Genomic DNA, 15,774 nt, shown 5'->3' with positions numbered 1-15,774 from the left:
GGGTGACAGAGATAGGGAGGGGTGTAGGGGCTGGAGGGGGTGACAGAGACAGGGAGGGGGTGTAGGAGTAGGTGCAGGGAGGAGGTTACAGAGTAAGAATTGACTGGCCACCAGTGAGGGTAAGCGAGCACAGCAAGTGAGTTGGCACATGAGGCAGTAGCGGAGATGTCCAGGGAACGGGAGATCGGCACGGAGGCACCCTGGCTGCTTCTGGGACATTTAAATCCCGGGAGAGATCCGTGTGAGTATTGTTTGGTTTGCAGGTTGACTCTGGTGGAGAGTATTCCGATCGGACTTTCGTTCTCCAAAGGTGCCCCTCACCATGTCTCCATCTACAACGGCTGGATGGATCTCCTCGATCAGGCCAACCACACTGTGGAAATCGCAGCCTTTTACTTCACATTGCGGGGCGGTGACCTGAGCCAAGGGGATCCTTCAGCCTCTCAGGTGAACAGTGCTTTCTCAATCCTTGCCTGGCTTATACACACGTAAGAGTCCTGGAGTCACAGAGATGTACAGCACGCAAACGGACCCTTCAACCCACCTTGTCCGTGCCGACCAGATATCCCAAATTAATCTGCCAGCATTTGGCCCATATCCCTCCAAATCCGGGCTGTGAGTTTGCTCGGTGAGCTGGAAGACTTGTTCTCGGACGTTTCGTCACCATGCTGGGTAACATCATCAGTGAGCCTCTGATGAAGCGCTGGTGTTGTGTCTCGCTTTCTATTGATGTGTCTCGTGATGTGGTGGGTGTTATCACTTCAGGTTGTGTTTCTGAGAGTTTGGTAAATGGGGTTCAAATCGATGTGTTTGTTGATGGAGTTTCGGTTTGAGTGCCAGGCCTGTAAGGATTCCCGTGCATTGTCTAGGATGGATGTATTATCCCAGTCGGACTGGTACCCCTCATCGTGTGTGTGTGTGTGTGTGTGTGTGTGTACTAGTGATAGTTGGTCGTGTCCTTTGGTGGCCAGTTGGTGCTCATGTATCCTGGTAGCTAGTTTCCTGCTCGTCTGTCTGATGTATTTTGTCGCAGGCCTTGCAGGGTATTTTGTAAATGACATTAATTCTGCTGGTTGTTGGTACAGGGTCCTTTAGGTTCATCAAGAGCTCTTTCAGTGTGTTGGTAGGTTTATGGGCTACCACGATGCCAAGGGGCTGGAGTAGTCTGGTTGCCATCTCCGAGATGCCTTTAATGTGTGGTAATGTGGCTAGAGTCTCTGGGCGCGTTCTGTCTTTTTGTTTAGACCTAGACACACCAATAGAAAGCGAGACACAACACCAGCGCTTCATCAGAGGCTCACTGATGATGTTACCCAGCATGGTGACGAAACGTCTGAGAGCCAGTCTTCCAGCTCAGTGAGCAAACTTACAACCTGAACCTCAGCCCTGAGCTACAAATCTTTACAAAAATCGCAAACTCTAATTCCCTACCATTCACACTAAAGGCTATTCTATTCACATACCCATCCAGGTGCCTTTTAAATGTTGTCATTGTACCAGCCTCCACCACTTCTCCTGGCAGCTCATTCCATACACACACCACCCTCTGTGTGAAAAAAGTAGCCCCTCTGATCCCTTTTAAACCTTTTCCCTCTCACCTTAAACCTCAGCCCTCTAGTGCTGAACTCCCCTACCCCGAGGAAAAGACTTTGACTATTTAGCCTATCCATGCGTTTGATGATTTTATAAGTCTCTATAAGGTCACCCCTCAGCCTCCAACGCTCCAGGGAAAGCGGTGCTGGTGTAGTCAGCCTCTCCCTGTAGCTCAAACCCTCCAACCCTGGCAACATTCTTGTAAATCTTTTCTCAACCCTTTCACGTTTCACAACCTCCTGCTTGTGGCAGGGAATTGAATGCAGTATTCCAAAAGTGGCCTGACCAATGTCCTGTACAGACCTCCCAACTCCCATAGTCAGTGCACTGACCAATAAAGGCAAGCCATACCAAACGCCTTCTTCACTATCCTGCCTACCCGTCACTCCACTTTCAAGCCTGCACTTCCTGTAATGCTTTCTCCATCACTAATCAAAATTTCAATCGCTAAAACCTGCCAGGGAAAAGCGTCCGGTTTTGGGAACGAAATCTGGGCCCTGTCTGGCCTGCATGTGACTCCACAACCACAGCAATGTGGTTTGTCTCCTAACTGCCCTCTGTAATGGCCCTAGTTAGTCCCTCGGACAATTAGGGATGGGCAATAAGTGTTGGCCTTCCCTTCAGGCAAACGTTTCCAAACGGATGAGATTTTCCAACCAGTTGTACTTGCTCTCTGAGAGACACTGGGCTTCCTTCGATTAGTTTAAAGCTGTATAATGAGGTCAGCCAGGTGAACCTTATAGAAGGCGAGCTCCCTGTTTGGGGTTGTTAACCTTGGCAAAAGTGAGGGCTGCAGATGCTGGAAACCAGAGTCTAGATTAGAGTGGTGCTGGAAAAGCACAGCAGGTCAGGCAGCATCCGAGGAGCAGGAAAATCGACGTTTCGGGCAAAAGCCCTTCATCAGGTTAACCTGGTACAACCAGGGATGACAGATATAAACAGGTGAAGAGGTGTCCCCAGAGAAGGAGCACGCGGTGTCTACCAGCACCCTCGAGGTTTTCAGGGAGAGGTGGGCACCGCAGGGTGTGGAGGGTTTTATTTCCCCCTCCGACTCTATTTTGAGGCAATCCCTGCCCTCCCCTTCACTGTTTGATCACACAGCATTGCCCTCCGAGAAGGGCACTGCTTGTCACTGGCCACTGGGGTGTTTCCTTTCTTCCTGGCGGTGGAATAGGGATAAAAATTTCTGTATTTGTTATTCTTCACTGTGTCCGACACCTACACACACGCGCGACATGGGCGCTGGGGACTGAATAAGCACTACCGATGTTAGGCGGTAGGGTGGGGGTGGAGAGAGAGAGAGAGAGAGAGAGAGAAGAAATAACCCTGAGTGGAGATTTAGAATCTCCTCCGTTCAGGGGGCTGACTCTGAGCCAGCTGGCCAAAGGAAAATTAACAGGGGAGTGTCAGAGGTTCTGTTCACTCTGAGAGCTGGCCCAGTGGGGGCCTTCCTGGGGTCAAGGACTCCCCCCGTGTCAATTAGAGGCTATGGTGTGCAATTCTGGTCTCCTTCCTATCTGAAAGATGTTGTGAAACTTGAAAGGGTTCAGAAAAGATTTACAAGGATGTTGCCAGGGTTGGAGGGTTTGAGCTACAGGGAGAGGCTGAACAGGCTGGGGCTGTTTTCCCTGGAGCGTCGGAGGCTGAGGGGTGACATTATAGAGGTTTACAAAATCATGAGGGGCATGGATAGGATAAATAGACAAAGTCTTTTCCCTGGGAGTACAGAACTAGAGGGGCATAGGTTTTGGGTGAGAAGGGAAAGATATAAAAGAGATCCAAGAGGCAACTTTTTCACACAGAGGGTGGTGCGTGTATGGAATGAGCTGCTAGAGGAAGTGGTGGAGGCTGGTACAATTGAAACATTTAAGGGGCATTTGGATGGGTATATGAATAGGAAGGGTTTGGAGGGATATGGGCCGGGTGCTGGCAGGTGGGACTGGATTGGGTTGGGAGATCTGGTCGGCATGGACGGGTTGGGCCGAAGGATCTGTTTCCGTGCTGTACATCTCTATGACTCTAAGTGGTGACTCGGTGACGGGATATTCTGTGGAGTTGCCTCACGCCCTAATTTTAGCGATGTGGTTTGTGCGCAGGGTGAGCAGGTCTTTAAGCAGCTGGCGGGTTTGAAATCACGAGGGATTACCCTGAAGATCGCTGTCAACAGCCCCCAGCAGTCTGAAAAAGACACAGGCGATCTGGCGAAAAGCGGTGAGTCCCTTGTTTACTGACTGCCGCCTCCTCTATGTTCCTGTCCCTCCGTATGACCACCACCCCCGTCCAACTCTCCCTCAACATTCGCCACCAGGATAACCCCAAATTCTTGCCAGGATTGTTAGTAGCCCCTTGGCCACTGTGAATGGTGGCAGGCTATTCGGCCACAGGGGAAGCACACTGCTGCTTCCTCAAGTTCTTTGAAATTTTTGGACCACAATATTTGTGTGTTGTCTCCCTCTCTGTCAAGCCCTCTTATAGAGTCAGAGAGATGTACAGCATGGAAACAGACCCTTTGGTCCAACCTGTCCATGCCGACCACATATTGTTTTAATTCATTCCCTTTATACATTTGCTTCAGAAGCCTACCCCAGTAGGCCATTTATTCCAGATTTCTATCTTCCTTTTTGCATTTTCCTGCCCCCTTCCTACTAAGATTTGATGAATCCAACGTTGGCAACAAACTTGCGGGATACCCGACTTGGAACGATCTGATCTCTTCTGCCTTCAGGTCAATCGCCCTCTCACCGTTCTGTTCACGAGACCGTAAGACTATAGGAGTGGAGTGGGGGAAGGCCATTCAGCCCATTGAGTCTTCTTCTACCCCCCCCCCCATTGAATGAGACCATGGATGTTCAATAGTGGTGACCCTACAGCTTCCTAGCTCCTGGAGGGGAGGTGAAGGTCTAATGGTTTTACCCTGAGTAATAATCCAGAGGCCCACGGTCTCAGAGACCTGGGAAACCTGTGTTTGAACCCCATGACAGCATGTGGTGCTATTTGAATTCAGTAAAAAGAATCTGGAATCAAGACCAATGATGACCATGAAACCATTGTTGCAAAAATCCATCTCATGTTCAATAATGTCCTTCAGGAAAGGGAACTACTGTCCTTGCCTGAGGTCTGGGCCTACTGGTGACCCCAGACCCACAGCGATGTGGTTGACTCTTCACTGCCCTCTGGGCAATTAGGAACAGGCAATAAATGCAGGCCCAGCCACATCCTTTGGTTAAAAATTTTAAGGAAAGGATTGTAGCAATCTTCCTGTCCTCCACCAACTCTGCTTCCTGCGCATCGTTCTGGATATCCTTAGTACTCCAAAGGTCTGGAGATCTATTGCTCACGGTAAGTTCCTGTTGTCAGTCTATGTTCTGAGTCACGCTCTGATTCTCGTCTGACTGTGCTGTTTTGTGGTGCAGGTGCTGAGGTGAGGCATGTGTTCCTGAAAAACCTGACGGGTGGCATTGTCCACACCAAGGTCTGGGTGGTCGATGGACGCCATGTCTACATCGGCAGCGCCAACATGGACTGGCGCTCACTGACCCAGGTAACTAACAGGGAGGGGTGGCGGTGGTGTGCGCTTAGAGGCCCCTGGGGAGACCAACCACCGATGGTTCAGAGGACGCAACCCTAAGCAAAGGGCGGCCATTCGGTCCCTCCAAGCCTGCTTCTCCATTCCACAAGGGAGTGGCTGATCCAGTTGTGGCCTGAATTCCAACTTTCTGCACCTCCCCCACTTTTCAGAGATTCCTTCAGTCTCTTCTCTCGTTCCCCTCATCTCCACGAAGTCCGGTGAAAGATGGGCATCAAACTGGTGCCCACCATCAAAGGGCGATCATCCAATGCAAAGCTTATTCATTCACCCTGAGGTGGCCAACCACTCGAGACCTGCTTTTGGTGGGAGGAGGGGCTGGTGTAATGGTAATGTCACTGCGCTAGATAATCCAGAGGCCCACTCTGATGATGAGGCCACCGGTTCAAATCTTGGCACAGCTGCTGATGGAACTTCATAGAATTCCTTGCAGTATGGAAACAGGCCATTGGGACTAGATTGGGTTGGTATATATGGAAGGGTTGGACCAAAGGGTCTGTTTCCATGCTGTACATCTCTATGACTCTATGAGTCCACACCAAAAAGCGACCAACCACCAATTTCCCATGGCTAACCCACCTAGCCTGCACACTATGGGGCAATGTAGCATGGCCAATCCACACTAACCTGCACATCTTTGAAAGGAAACCCCCCTTATACACACACACACACACACACGCAGTTGCCTGAGGGTGGAATCAAACCCAGAAACCCAGGTCCCTAGTGCTGTGAGGCAGTAGGCCACTGTGAAACCTGGAACATCCAGCTCCTCTCCATGATAATGACCATCAAAGATTGTCACAAAAACCCATCCGTTTCACCACCGCCCTTCAGGGAAGGAAATCTGCCATCCTTACCCAGTCTGGCCCACACGCACACACGGTTCCAGACCCACAGCAATGGGGGTTAACTCTTAATCACCGTCTGTAATGGCCCGAGGGGCTGTTAGTGAAGGACAACTCATGTCGGTTATTGCTATCGTTAGATCAAAGCGTCATGGTAACCAAATAGTTGTGTCGTGCCTCTGTGTGTGGGTTGGGGAAGAAGGTTTTAATCAGGTAATTACTTTCCAGTGACCTGCTGGGAGGTGTTCAGGGTGTGGGTGAGATTCTAGTCTGCTGTCGTGGCCCTGTCAGAGGAACAGCTCTGTCCACTCTTCTTAGGAAGTTGTGGGGCTGTAAGTTCCTGCACTGGGGTCCAGTGCAAATCCAGGCCAACAGAGAGCATTGTTGAAGGTGCCTATCCATTGGCTGGATAGTAAACCCACCTCACCAATCCCTGAAGGTAGACAAGGAAGATCCAACAGGAAGAAGAGGTGATGGCCTAGTGGTGTTATCTCCAAGCTATTGATCCAGAGACTCCTGGTGATGTGCTGGGGACCTATTCAAATCCCAACATGGTGGAACTTGAATTAATTTTCAAAATGAAACAAAATTTGGAATTAAGAGCCTAACGATGACCATGGGTGAATTGCTGATTGTTGGAAAAACCCATCTGGTTCACTAATGCCCTTCAGGGAAGGAAAATGCCAAACTTACCCGATGTGGCCTAAATGTGACTCCAGACCCACGGCAATGTGGTTGACTCTCAGTTGCCTTCTGGGTAATTAGGATGGGGCAGTAAGCGCTGGCCTGGCCAGAGATGCCCACATCCCGGGAATGATTGAAAAGTAAAGGGCAAGTCAGAAGTGTGGGGAACGCGGGCAGCTGTGCCCTGCACAGGGCCCCGGGTTTGATATTTGTACCCAGTCACGGAAACCAGGCCAGGTGGGTTGTTGGGATCCTACTATGCACGCGTTTTGAGTTGCGGATCCGTTGGCTCGGGAAGTAGAGGTAGGCGCCAGGGTAATGTAATTCTTCAGTGGCTCACATTTCCCCTCTCCTCGCGTTCTGCTGACAGGTCAAGGAGCTGGGGGTGGTGCTGTCCAACTGTAGCTGCCTGGCACGTGACATGGACAGGATCTTCGGCACCTACTGGTACTTGGGTGGGGAGGGGGCAGCTCTCCCCCGACGGTGGCCTGGTAGGTACACTGCCCTGTCCAGCAAGGAGCAGCCGCTCAGGCTGAAACTGAACGGGATTGAAGCGGACGTGTACGTCTCGGTGAGTCTCCCAGTCCTTTCCCGCGTCGCTGTGCTGAAAGTCAGAGGGTGGGGAAGACAGGGATAGGTGGCCGGTCTCTGCTGCTAGCGGGGAGCGGGAGAATTTTGATTGTATTTAGAGTCAGAGTCACAGAGGTGGACAGCACGGAAACAGACCCTTCGGTCCAACTCGTCCATGCTGCCCGGATATTTCGACCCAATCTAGTCCCACTTGCCAGCATTTGGTCCATATCCCTCTAAAGAAGAAGGGCTTATGCCCGAAACGTCGATTCTCCTGTTCCCTGGATGCTGCCTGACCTGCTGCGCTTTTCCAGCAACACATTTCCAGCTCTGATCTCCAGCATCTGCAGACCTCACTTTCTCCCCATATCCCTCTAAACCCTTCCGTATTCCTGATGAAGGGCTTTTGCCCGAAACGTCGGATTTTCCTGCTCCTCGGATGCTGCCTGAACTGCAGCATCACTTTTCCGGCACCACTCTATTCCAGAATCTGGCTTCCAGCATCTGTAGCCATTGTTTTTACCTATTCATATACCCATCTAGATGCCTTCTAAATGCTGTAATTGTACCAGCCTCCTGTGAAACTTGAAAGGGTTCAGAAAAGATTTACAAGGATGTTGCCAGGATTGGAGGGTTTGAGCTACAGGGAGAGGCTGAACAGGCTGGGGCTGTTTTCCCTGGAGTGTCGGAGGCTGAGGGATGACCTTATAGAGGTTTACAAAATCATGAGGGACATGGATAGGATAAATAGACAAAGTCTCTTCCCTAGTGGGGGGGGAGTGCAGAACTAGAGGGCATAGGTTTCGGGTGAGAGGAGAAAGATATAAAAGGGACCTAAAAGGGCAACATTTTCACGCAGAGGGTGGTACGTGTGTGGAATGAGCTGCCAGAGGATGTGGTGGAGGCTGGTACAGTGACAACATTTAAAAGGCATTTGGATGGGTATATGAATAGGAAGGGTTTGGAGGGATATGGGCCGGGTGCTGGCAGGTGGGACTAGATTGGGTTGGGATATCTGGTCGGCATGGACGGGTTGGACCGAAGGGTCTGTTTCCATGCTGTACATCTCTATGACTCCATGACGTCCTCTGGCAACTCCTGCCATACACACACTACGCTCTGAATGAAAAACCTGCTCCTTGGGTCCTTTTTATATCTTTCCCCTCTCACCTTAAACCTATGGCCTCTATGTTTGGGCTCATACACCCTGAGGAAAAGACCTTATCTATTTATCCTATCCATGCCCCTCATGATTTTATAAACCTCTATAAGGTCACCCCTCAGCCTCTGACTTTCTAGGGAAAATAGTCCTATTCAGCCTCTCCCTGTTGCTCAAACCCTCCAGCCCTGCCAACATCCTTGTAAATCTCTTCTGAACCCTTTCAAGTTTCACAACATCCTTCCGAAAGCAGGGAGACCAGAATTGAACGCAGTATTCCAAAAGTGACTTACTGACATCCTGTACAGCCGCAACATGACCTCCCAACTCCCGTACTCAATGCACTGACCAATGAAGGCAAGCATACCAAACACCTTCTTCACTATCCTGTCTACCTGTTACTCTACTTTCAAGGAACTATGCACCTGGACCCCTAGGTCTCTGTTCAACAGCACTCCCCAGGGCCTTACCTTCGGATGCTGCCTGAATTGCTGTGCTCTTCCAGCACCACTAATCCAGAATCTGGTTTCCAGCATCTGCAGTCATTGTTTTTACCTCATTAACTGTATAAGTCCTGCCCACATTCTTCAAAGCTCCAATGGGTACAGGCCCAACCTACCCAACCTCTCCTCATGCTACCATCTGTCGGAGGTCAGGAAGTTCCTCGGTTTTCCATCCACGGTAAGTATACCCTACCTGAGACAAGGGGGCTTGAACAATGCACACACTCTGATAGATCTCTTGCAAGTGTGGCACTGTATCCCAGAATCCCTACAGTGTGGAAACACTTTGGCCCAACAGGTCCACGCTGACCCTCCGAAGAGTAACCCACCCAGACCCATTCCCCTACATTAACCCTGACTCATGCCCCAACACTACACATCCCTGGGCACTATGGGGCAATTTCCCATGGCCAATCCACCCTAACCTGCACATCCCTGGGCACTATGGACAATTTAGCACGGCCAATTCACCCTAACCTGTGCATCCCTGGGCACTATGGGACAATTTAGCACGGTCAATCCACCCTAACCTGCACATCCCTGGGCACTATGGGACAATTTAGCACGGCCAATTCACCCTAACCTGCACATCCCTGGACACTATGGGACAATTTGGCACAGCCAATCCATCCTAACCTGCACATCCCTGGACACTATGGGACAATTTAGCAAGGCCAATCCACCCTAACCTGTACATCCCTGGGCACTATGGGACAATTTAGCACGGCCAATCCACCCTAACCTGTGCATCTTTGGATTGTGGGAGGAAACCGGAGCACCCGGAGGAAACCCATGCAGACACAGGGAGAATGTGCAAACTCCACACAAAGACAGTCACCCGAGGCTGGAATCGAATCCCGGTCCCTGGCGCTGTGAGGCAGCAGTGCTAACCATACAGCCACCGTGCTGCCCACTTGTGTAGAGATGTAAGCTATGTTAGATTTCTCTTCTGAGTCTGAGGGATGGGAGTGAACGTAGGACCCGGGCTGGCCGTACGACCAACTGTACTGGACTCTCTCTCTCCTGCAGAGCGCTCCGCCCTCCCTCTGCGCCTCTGGTCGCACTTCAGACCTCAGCGCCATCCTGAGCGTGATCGATGATGCGGAAGCTTATGTCTTCATCTCAGTCATGGAGTTGGTCCCCCTCTGCCAGTACTGCAAACCTCCGAGGTAGGTGGGCTGCTGACCTGAGAGGTGAGGAAGGTTTTGCCAGGGATGAGAGGTGCGCGCAGGGTTGGGAGATCTACCCAACCACTTGGAGCCGGTCCCTGCCCCCTGCATCCCCTGACTGCTGCCTCTGAGCTCTGTGTCCGGCGTGATGCCCCACCGCTGCCCCCACACCACCCCGAGCTGGGGAAATAGCCGGGCCGGCCCTGCTGCTGTCGAGGGGCCGAGCCAAGGATAGCTCACCAGCCCCTCGACTGGGTGTGAGACATTCCTTGGTAACCGTTTGAAGGCAGAGGTGGTTTGGGGGCAGGGGAGTGTTTATGGGAAGGATGTGGAGTAGGGGGTGGATACCTTTACTGATGCTTTAACCCGACCCGTGTCGCTACAAATCGGACGGTCTTGGGTGCGTCGCCAATCCCGTGGGATCTTGCTGTGTGCCCATCAGGCATCGCTGCCCTTCAGAGGGTGTTTTGGTGGGTGCGTGTGACGTTCTGAGGTGGAAAGATCGTCTCAATTGGTAAGTGAGGGGGTGCATCTGTTACAATGTTTTAACTTGTTCATTTGCCGATTGCCCGCTTTCCACTCCCGCCCCCCCAAAGATTCTGGTCCGCCATCGACGATCGTCTGCGTGAAGCGGCTTGCCAGCGGAAAGTGTCAGTCCGCCTGCTAATCAGCTGCTGGGAGCATTCTTATCGGCCGATGTATGTCTACCTGAAGTCCCTGAGTGTCCTCGCTGAGCAGCCGCTGCACTGCAATATCGAGGTGGTGAGTCACTGGATTGTCAGCAGCCATTTTACTGCCTGTGCTTCCATTCGACTCTAAGTACGCACCCCCCTGCCCATTACAGAGGGGGGGCCACCTTGCCCATAGGGCTGACGGATGAAAGGTCCATCGGAGGAAGGGCGGAGGAATGGTATTTTTATTTTATGGAATCCCTACCGTGTGGAAACAGGCCCTTCGGCCCAACAAGTCCACACCAACCCTCCGGAGAGTGACCCACGCGGAGCCATCCCCCTACCCTGTTATCCTATATTTACCCCTGACTAATGCACCTAACCTGCACATCCCTGGGCACTATGGGACAATTTAGCATGGCCAACCCACCCTAACCTGCACATCCCTGGACATTATGGGGCAATTTAGCATGGCCAATCCACCCTAACCTGCACATCGCTGGACATTATGGGGCAATTTAGCACGGCCAATTCACCCTAACCTGCACATCCTTGGACATTATGGGGCAATTTAGCACGGCCAATCTACCCTAACCTGCACATCCCTGGGCACTACGGGACAATTTAGCACGGCCAATCCACCCTAACCTGCACACCCATGGGCACTATGGGACAATTTCCCATGCCCAATTCACCCTAACCTGCACATATTTGGACTGTGGGAGTAAACCGGAGCACACGGAGGAAACCCCACGCAGAGACGGGGAGAACGTGCAAACTCCACACAGACAGTTACCTGGGGCTGGAATCGAACCCGGGTCCCTGGTGCTGTGGGTCAGTAGTGCTAACCACTGAGACACCGTGCCACCCCCACAGTCGCCGTTAGCAGTCGTCGGTGTCCCACTCTCTCTCATTAGAGCATGCCTCAGGTTAAAGGGTGAGCTCAAGAAGGCAGGATCTCAGCCCGCTGCCGGATTCAAGCCTACCTCGTTGGTGTGACTCTGCATCACAAGCCAGCCTCTCAACCAACTGAGCTGACCGGCTTCCTACTCTTTGTACTAACGCCAGCGTGACTGTACGAGCAGTCATCAGCTGTGGAACTCCATGTCATTCTCTACGATGGTTAACACGTGGTGACGAGAATCTGTTGCGCTTTCATCCAACACATGACTGTCCCCAGCCCCTCTCATTTTCCTCTTGCAGAAGATCTTCAAAGTTCCAGCCACAGAGCAACAGAAAAAAATACCGTTCAGCAGGGTCAACCACAACAAATACATGGTCACCGATCGCATTGCCTACATTGGTAAGTAGGTACTGGAAACTAAAACAATGCTGGAGCTCGTAGTGGGTCAGGCAGCAACCATGGAGAGAAAGCAAGCTGGCGTCTTGTGATGACTCAAAGCTAAAGTGAAGTGTGCAGGGGGCTAGCGTTAAAGTGGAGGCGCGGAGTGCTGGGGGAGAAAGGACGTTGAGCGTCCAAACTAGGCGATCATGGTAGAGCAATGCCTAGTCTAACTGCCAGAGTGGAAAGTACAGTGGAGTGTGGGGAGGGCAGAGAGGGTGACAGAGAATGTGACAAACAAAAAGGGGTGTGGATTAGAGTGGCGCTGGGAATGCACAGCAGTTCAGGCAGCATCCGGGGAGCAGTAAAATCGACGTTTCGGGCAAAAGCCCTTCATCAGGAATACAGGCAGAGAGCCTGTTGGTGAGGCAGCGCGCTTTGTTGGGCAAATTAGGAACAAAGTGGGATGTTCCAGGAAATTGCCCCCACTGGCCTCACCTCCTTGTGCAACTCCACCACTCCTACTGGTGGGTGGGCGTAATTACAATGTGACATGTTTACATAATAGTTCCCCATTGTATTTCTGGGTGTTGGCAAAATATTGATGGGAGGGAGGTGGCTGTAGCGGTAGCATTACTAATATGTTTAATAAATAAGTAAATGTCAATTGTGTATGGCCAGGGCTTTCTCTGTGAGTTGAGAGTGTCATTGGCAACGTCCCTTTTTATTGTACATGCCCAATTGTTCCTGATGGTTGAACGATTGCAGTCCATGTGGTTGTAGAGACACCCACACAGTGTTGTTAGGGAGGGCATTCCAGCATTTTGACCCAACAACACTGAAGGAACGGCCGATATATTTCCAAGTCGGGATGGTGAGGGGCTGGGAGGGGAACCTGCAGGAGATGGCGTTCCCATCTGTCTGTTGTCTTTGTATTTGAGGCCAGAGCTCATGGGTTTGGAAGGTGCTGTCTGAGGAACTTTGGTGAATTTCTGTAGTCCAGATGGTACACACTGCTGCGACTGAGGGTCGCTGGTGGAGGGGGTGGATCTGGTGCCAATCAAGCGGGTTGCTTTGTCCTGGATGGTGTCGAGCGTCTTGAGGGTTGTTGGAGCTGCCCCCATCCAGGGCAACTGAGGAGTATCCCAACGGACTCCTGACTTGTGCCTGGCAGACAGTGGACAGGCTCTGTGGAGTTGCGTTACTTGCTGCGGGATTCCCAGCCTCTGACCTGTCCTTGGCTGATCCATATTAGGGTTGTGTGTGCCGACTGTGAGGAAAGCACTGGGCATGGAGCTGTGTTAAGGTTTCACCATTCCATGTGTGTTCTGTGCTTGCAGGGACATCTAACTGGGCGGAGGATTACTTTGTGAGAACGGCTGGAGTGGGGCTCGTCATAAACCAGACAGGCGTGGCACATGACAACCCTGGCACGGTGCAGAGCCAGCTGAAAGCAGTGTTCGAGCGAGACTGGACTTCGACTCATGCACTGAGGCTGGACAGTGAAGAAATGAAGCAGCAATGCCTGTGGCACAGGGAGGGTGCATAAGGAGCTGGGAGCATTAGAAACAGTCCTGTGTTTGGGGGGGGGTGGGGTGGGGGGGGGGGGTGTTCTGGGGTGAGATCGAGGGAGCCACGTTTAGAAACCCAAGGCTCTCTCCGTCTCTCCCTCCCTCAACGCCCTTTGTTCCCCTCCCACACCTCACCACTTGGCGAAATAGCTTCTTTAAGATGTGTAGGACTTGCTTTAGGAAACCTCTCTTTCTCACCAAGCTCCACCTCTCCTCTCCCCCATAGGAAAGCGAATTTGATTCATCAGAAATTACTGACGACAAAAGCTGTTCCTCACGGCTTGGGTTTGCTCGGGCCTTCTTTTTACTCGTTTTGACCAAGTAACATTGTGTGGATTCTGGGTCTTTGAAGGCACAGTTAACTCCCACTTGGTCCCTCCGTCCCTGGGTGCACGGAGGTGTGAACCTGTTTGAAAAGGCTAAAGCGTTCCTACTGATTTTTTACCCCAACACAGTTCTGTTATAAGGGCACTGTGTTCCTGGAGAACTCTCCAGTGTCTTCCCCACCTTTGGGCAGCCCATTGCCAATCTGTTTGTTTAAGGAGGGCGAGGGTCACTTTCAGAATAAAACTGCATGACTCAGTAGACACCTCTGGGATATCTGGCTTGGTGCCACTCTGTTTTTCCATCATTCGGAAACCATTTGGCCCGTCGCGTGCTAGCTCAGCGAGTGTTTGATCTGGTAACCTGTTCCTCAACCAGTCCCTCCGATAACCCACTTTGAATGTTCACCGGGAAAATCTCTATTAGTTCACCTACTATGAAACGTCAGTTATAAACAATGGCTTCCAAAGTGGGCTACTCATTCAAGACGTAAACTTGCTAGTCTTGGTCTGAATTTAAATGCAACACCTTTTGAGTGAAGTAGTTGTATAGAGTTTGAGTCTTGCTGAGAAAGTCACAAATTCTTGAAGCTTCCATTCTTACATTCATCAGGACATTCACAAGAATGCCACTAAGTCAGAGCGATCAACAATTTAAACTTTATGAGAAGAGGGTGCTGATTATTTGACAAGTGGAGTTTGATTGCTCAGGGACTTTGCAGTCAGAAGGAATGCATAAACACATAGTGTGCCTGTTTCAACTCAACAAAATGGGCAACAGCCATTGACCAATGCCTTAACCAACTGCAGTCAATCTGCCTGGTTTAAATTTAGACAATGTTTGGCAATTAACTGTCAGTCATCATCAAACAGGTGCAAATTAGGCAACAGCCATTGACCAATGCCTTGACCAATTGGAGTCAATCTGCCTGGTTTAAATTTAAACAAAGTTTGGCAATTAACTGTCAGTCACCATCAAACAGGTGCAAAATAGGCCACAGTGATTGACCAATTGGAGTCAAACTGCCTGGTTTAAATTTAAACAATGTTTGGCAATTAACTCTCAGTCATCATCGAATAGGTGCAAAATAGGCCACAGTGATTGACCAATCGTAGTCAATCTGCCTGGTTTAAATTTAAACAAAGTTCGGTAATTAACTGTTAGTCATCATCAAACAGGTGAAAAATAGGCAACAGCCATTGACCAATCATAGTCAATCTGCCTGGTTTAAATTTAAACAATGTTTGGTAATTAACTGTCAGTCATCATCGAACAGGTGAAAAATAGGCAACAGCCATTGACTAATCGTAGTCAATCTGCCTGGTTTAAATTTAAACAAAGTTTGGCAGTTGACTGTCAGTTATCAAACAAGTGCATTCTGCATGGCAGCAGCTGTACAAATCAGAGTTTGCTTGTCAGCTAAACAGCAGTCTCTTCTCATACAGCATCAAATGTTGTTAATTCTTGTGAAATCTCCTGATACGTCAAAGAACTGTTTAAATTGTTTCAGGAATACTGTTTCAAAACACTAGTCGGGTATTTGTCTGAAGCATGGTAAGCACTTCTGTGCACTGCTGATTCGGAAGGGTGATGGAGCTTTCCACACTAGGGTGGGGGGGGAAAGAGCAAAATAGATTCATGGGAATGGTTCCAGGGATTGAGGAGCCTTGGTGACGTGGATTGTAGAGAGAAGCTGGGGCTGTAATCCTAGTCGAAGAAAAAGCTGAGAAGGAATCTAATTAAGGAGTTTACAACCTAAACATTCAAGCTAGAGTAGAAACTGTTCCCGTTGCTGGAAGGATTGAGCACCTGAAGAG

The 15,774-nt window shown here is 50.6% G+C and overlaps 1 protein-coding gene across 1 annotated transcript; it reads left to right on the top strand.

The window, feature by feature from the left end:
• The first annotated feature begins 59 nt into the window (after nt 1-59).
• On the top strand, nt 60-14,358 carry pld7 (phospholipase D family, member 7). Its single transcript, XM_043682623.1, has 8 exons — nt 60-447; nt 3,690-3,804; nt 5,007-5,134; nt 7,079-7,279; nt 9,970-10,109; nt 10,706-10,871; nt 11,984-12,083; nt 13,403-14,358. Exons 1-8 carry the CDS (start codon nt 166-168, stop codon nt 13,609-13,611), a joined length of 1,341 nt encoding a protein of 446 aa, XP_043538558.1. The 5' UTR covers nt 60-165; the 3' UTR covers nt 13,612-14,358.
• Nucleotides 14,359-15,774: the final 1,416 nt, after the last annotated feature.

Source organism: Chiloscyllium plagiosum, chromosome 45 (assembly GCF_004010195.1).
Source record: "Chiloscyllium plagiosum isolate BGI_BamShark_2017 chromosome 45, ASM401019v2, whole genome shotgun sequence".
NCBI classification, from domain to species: domain Eukaryota; kingdom Metazoa; phylum Chordata; class Chondrichthyes; order Orectolobiformes; family Hemiscylliidae; genus Chiloscyllium; species Chiloscyllium plagiosum.
Note: the sequence above shows the minus strand (reverse complement) of the source record. Positions and strands in the feature narration are given on the sequence as shown.

Coding starts and splice junctions, on each gene's coding strand:
- pld7 (XM_043682623.1), top strand. CDS start 166: ATGTCCAGGGAACGGGAGATCGGCACGGAGGCACCCTGGCTGCTTCTG. Junction 5,135..7,078: donor ACTGGCGCTCACTGACCCAG/GTAACTAACAGG, acceptor TTCTGCTGACAG/GTCAAGGAGCTGGGGGTGGT. Junction 10,872..11,983: donor TGCACTGCAATATCGAGGTG/GTGAGTCACTGG, acceptor TTCCTCTTGCAG/AAGATCTTCAAAGTTCCAGC.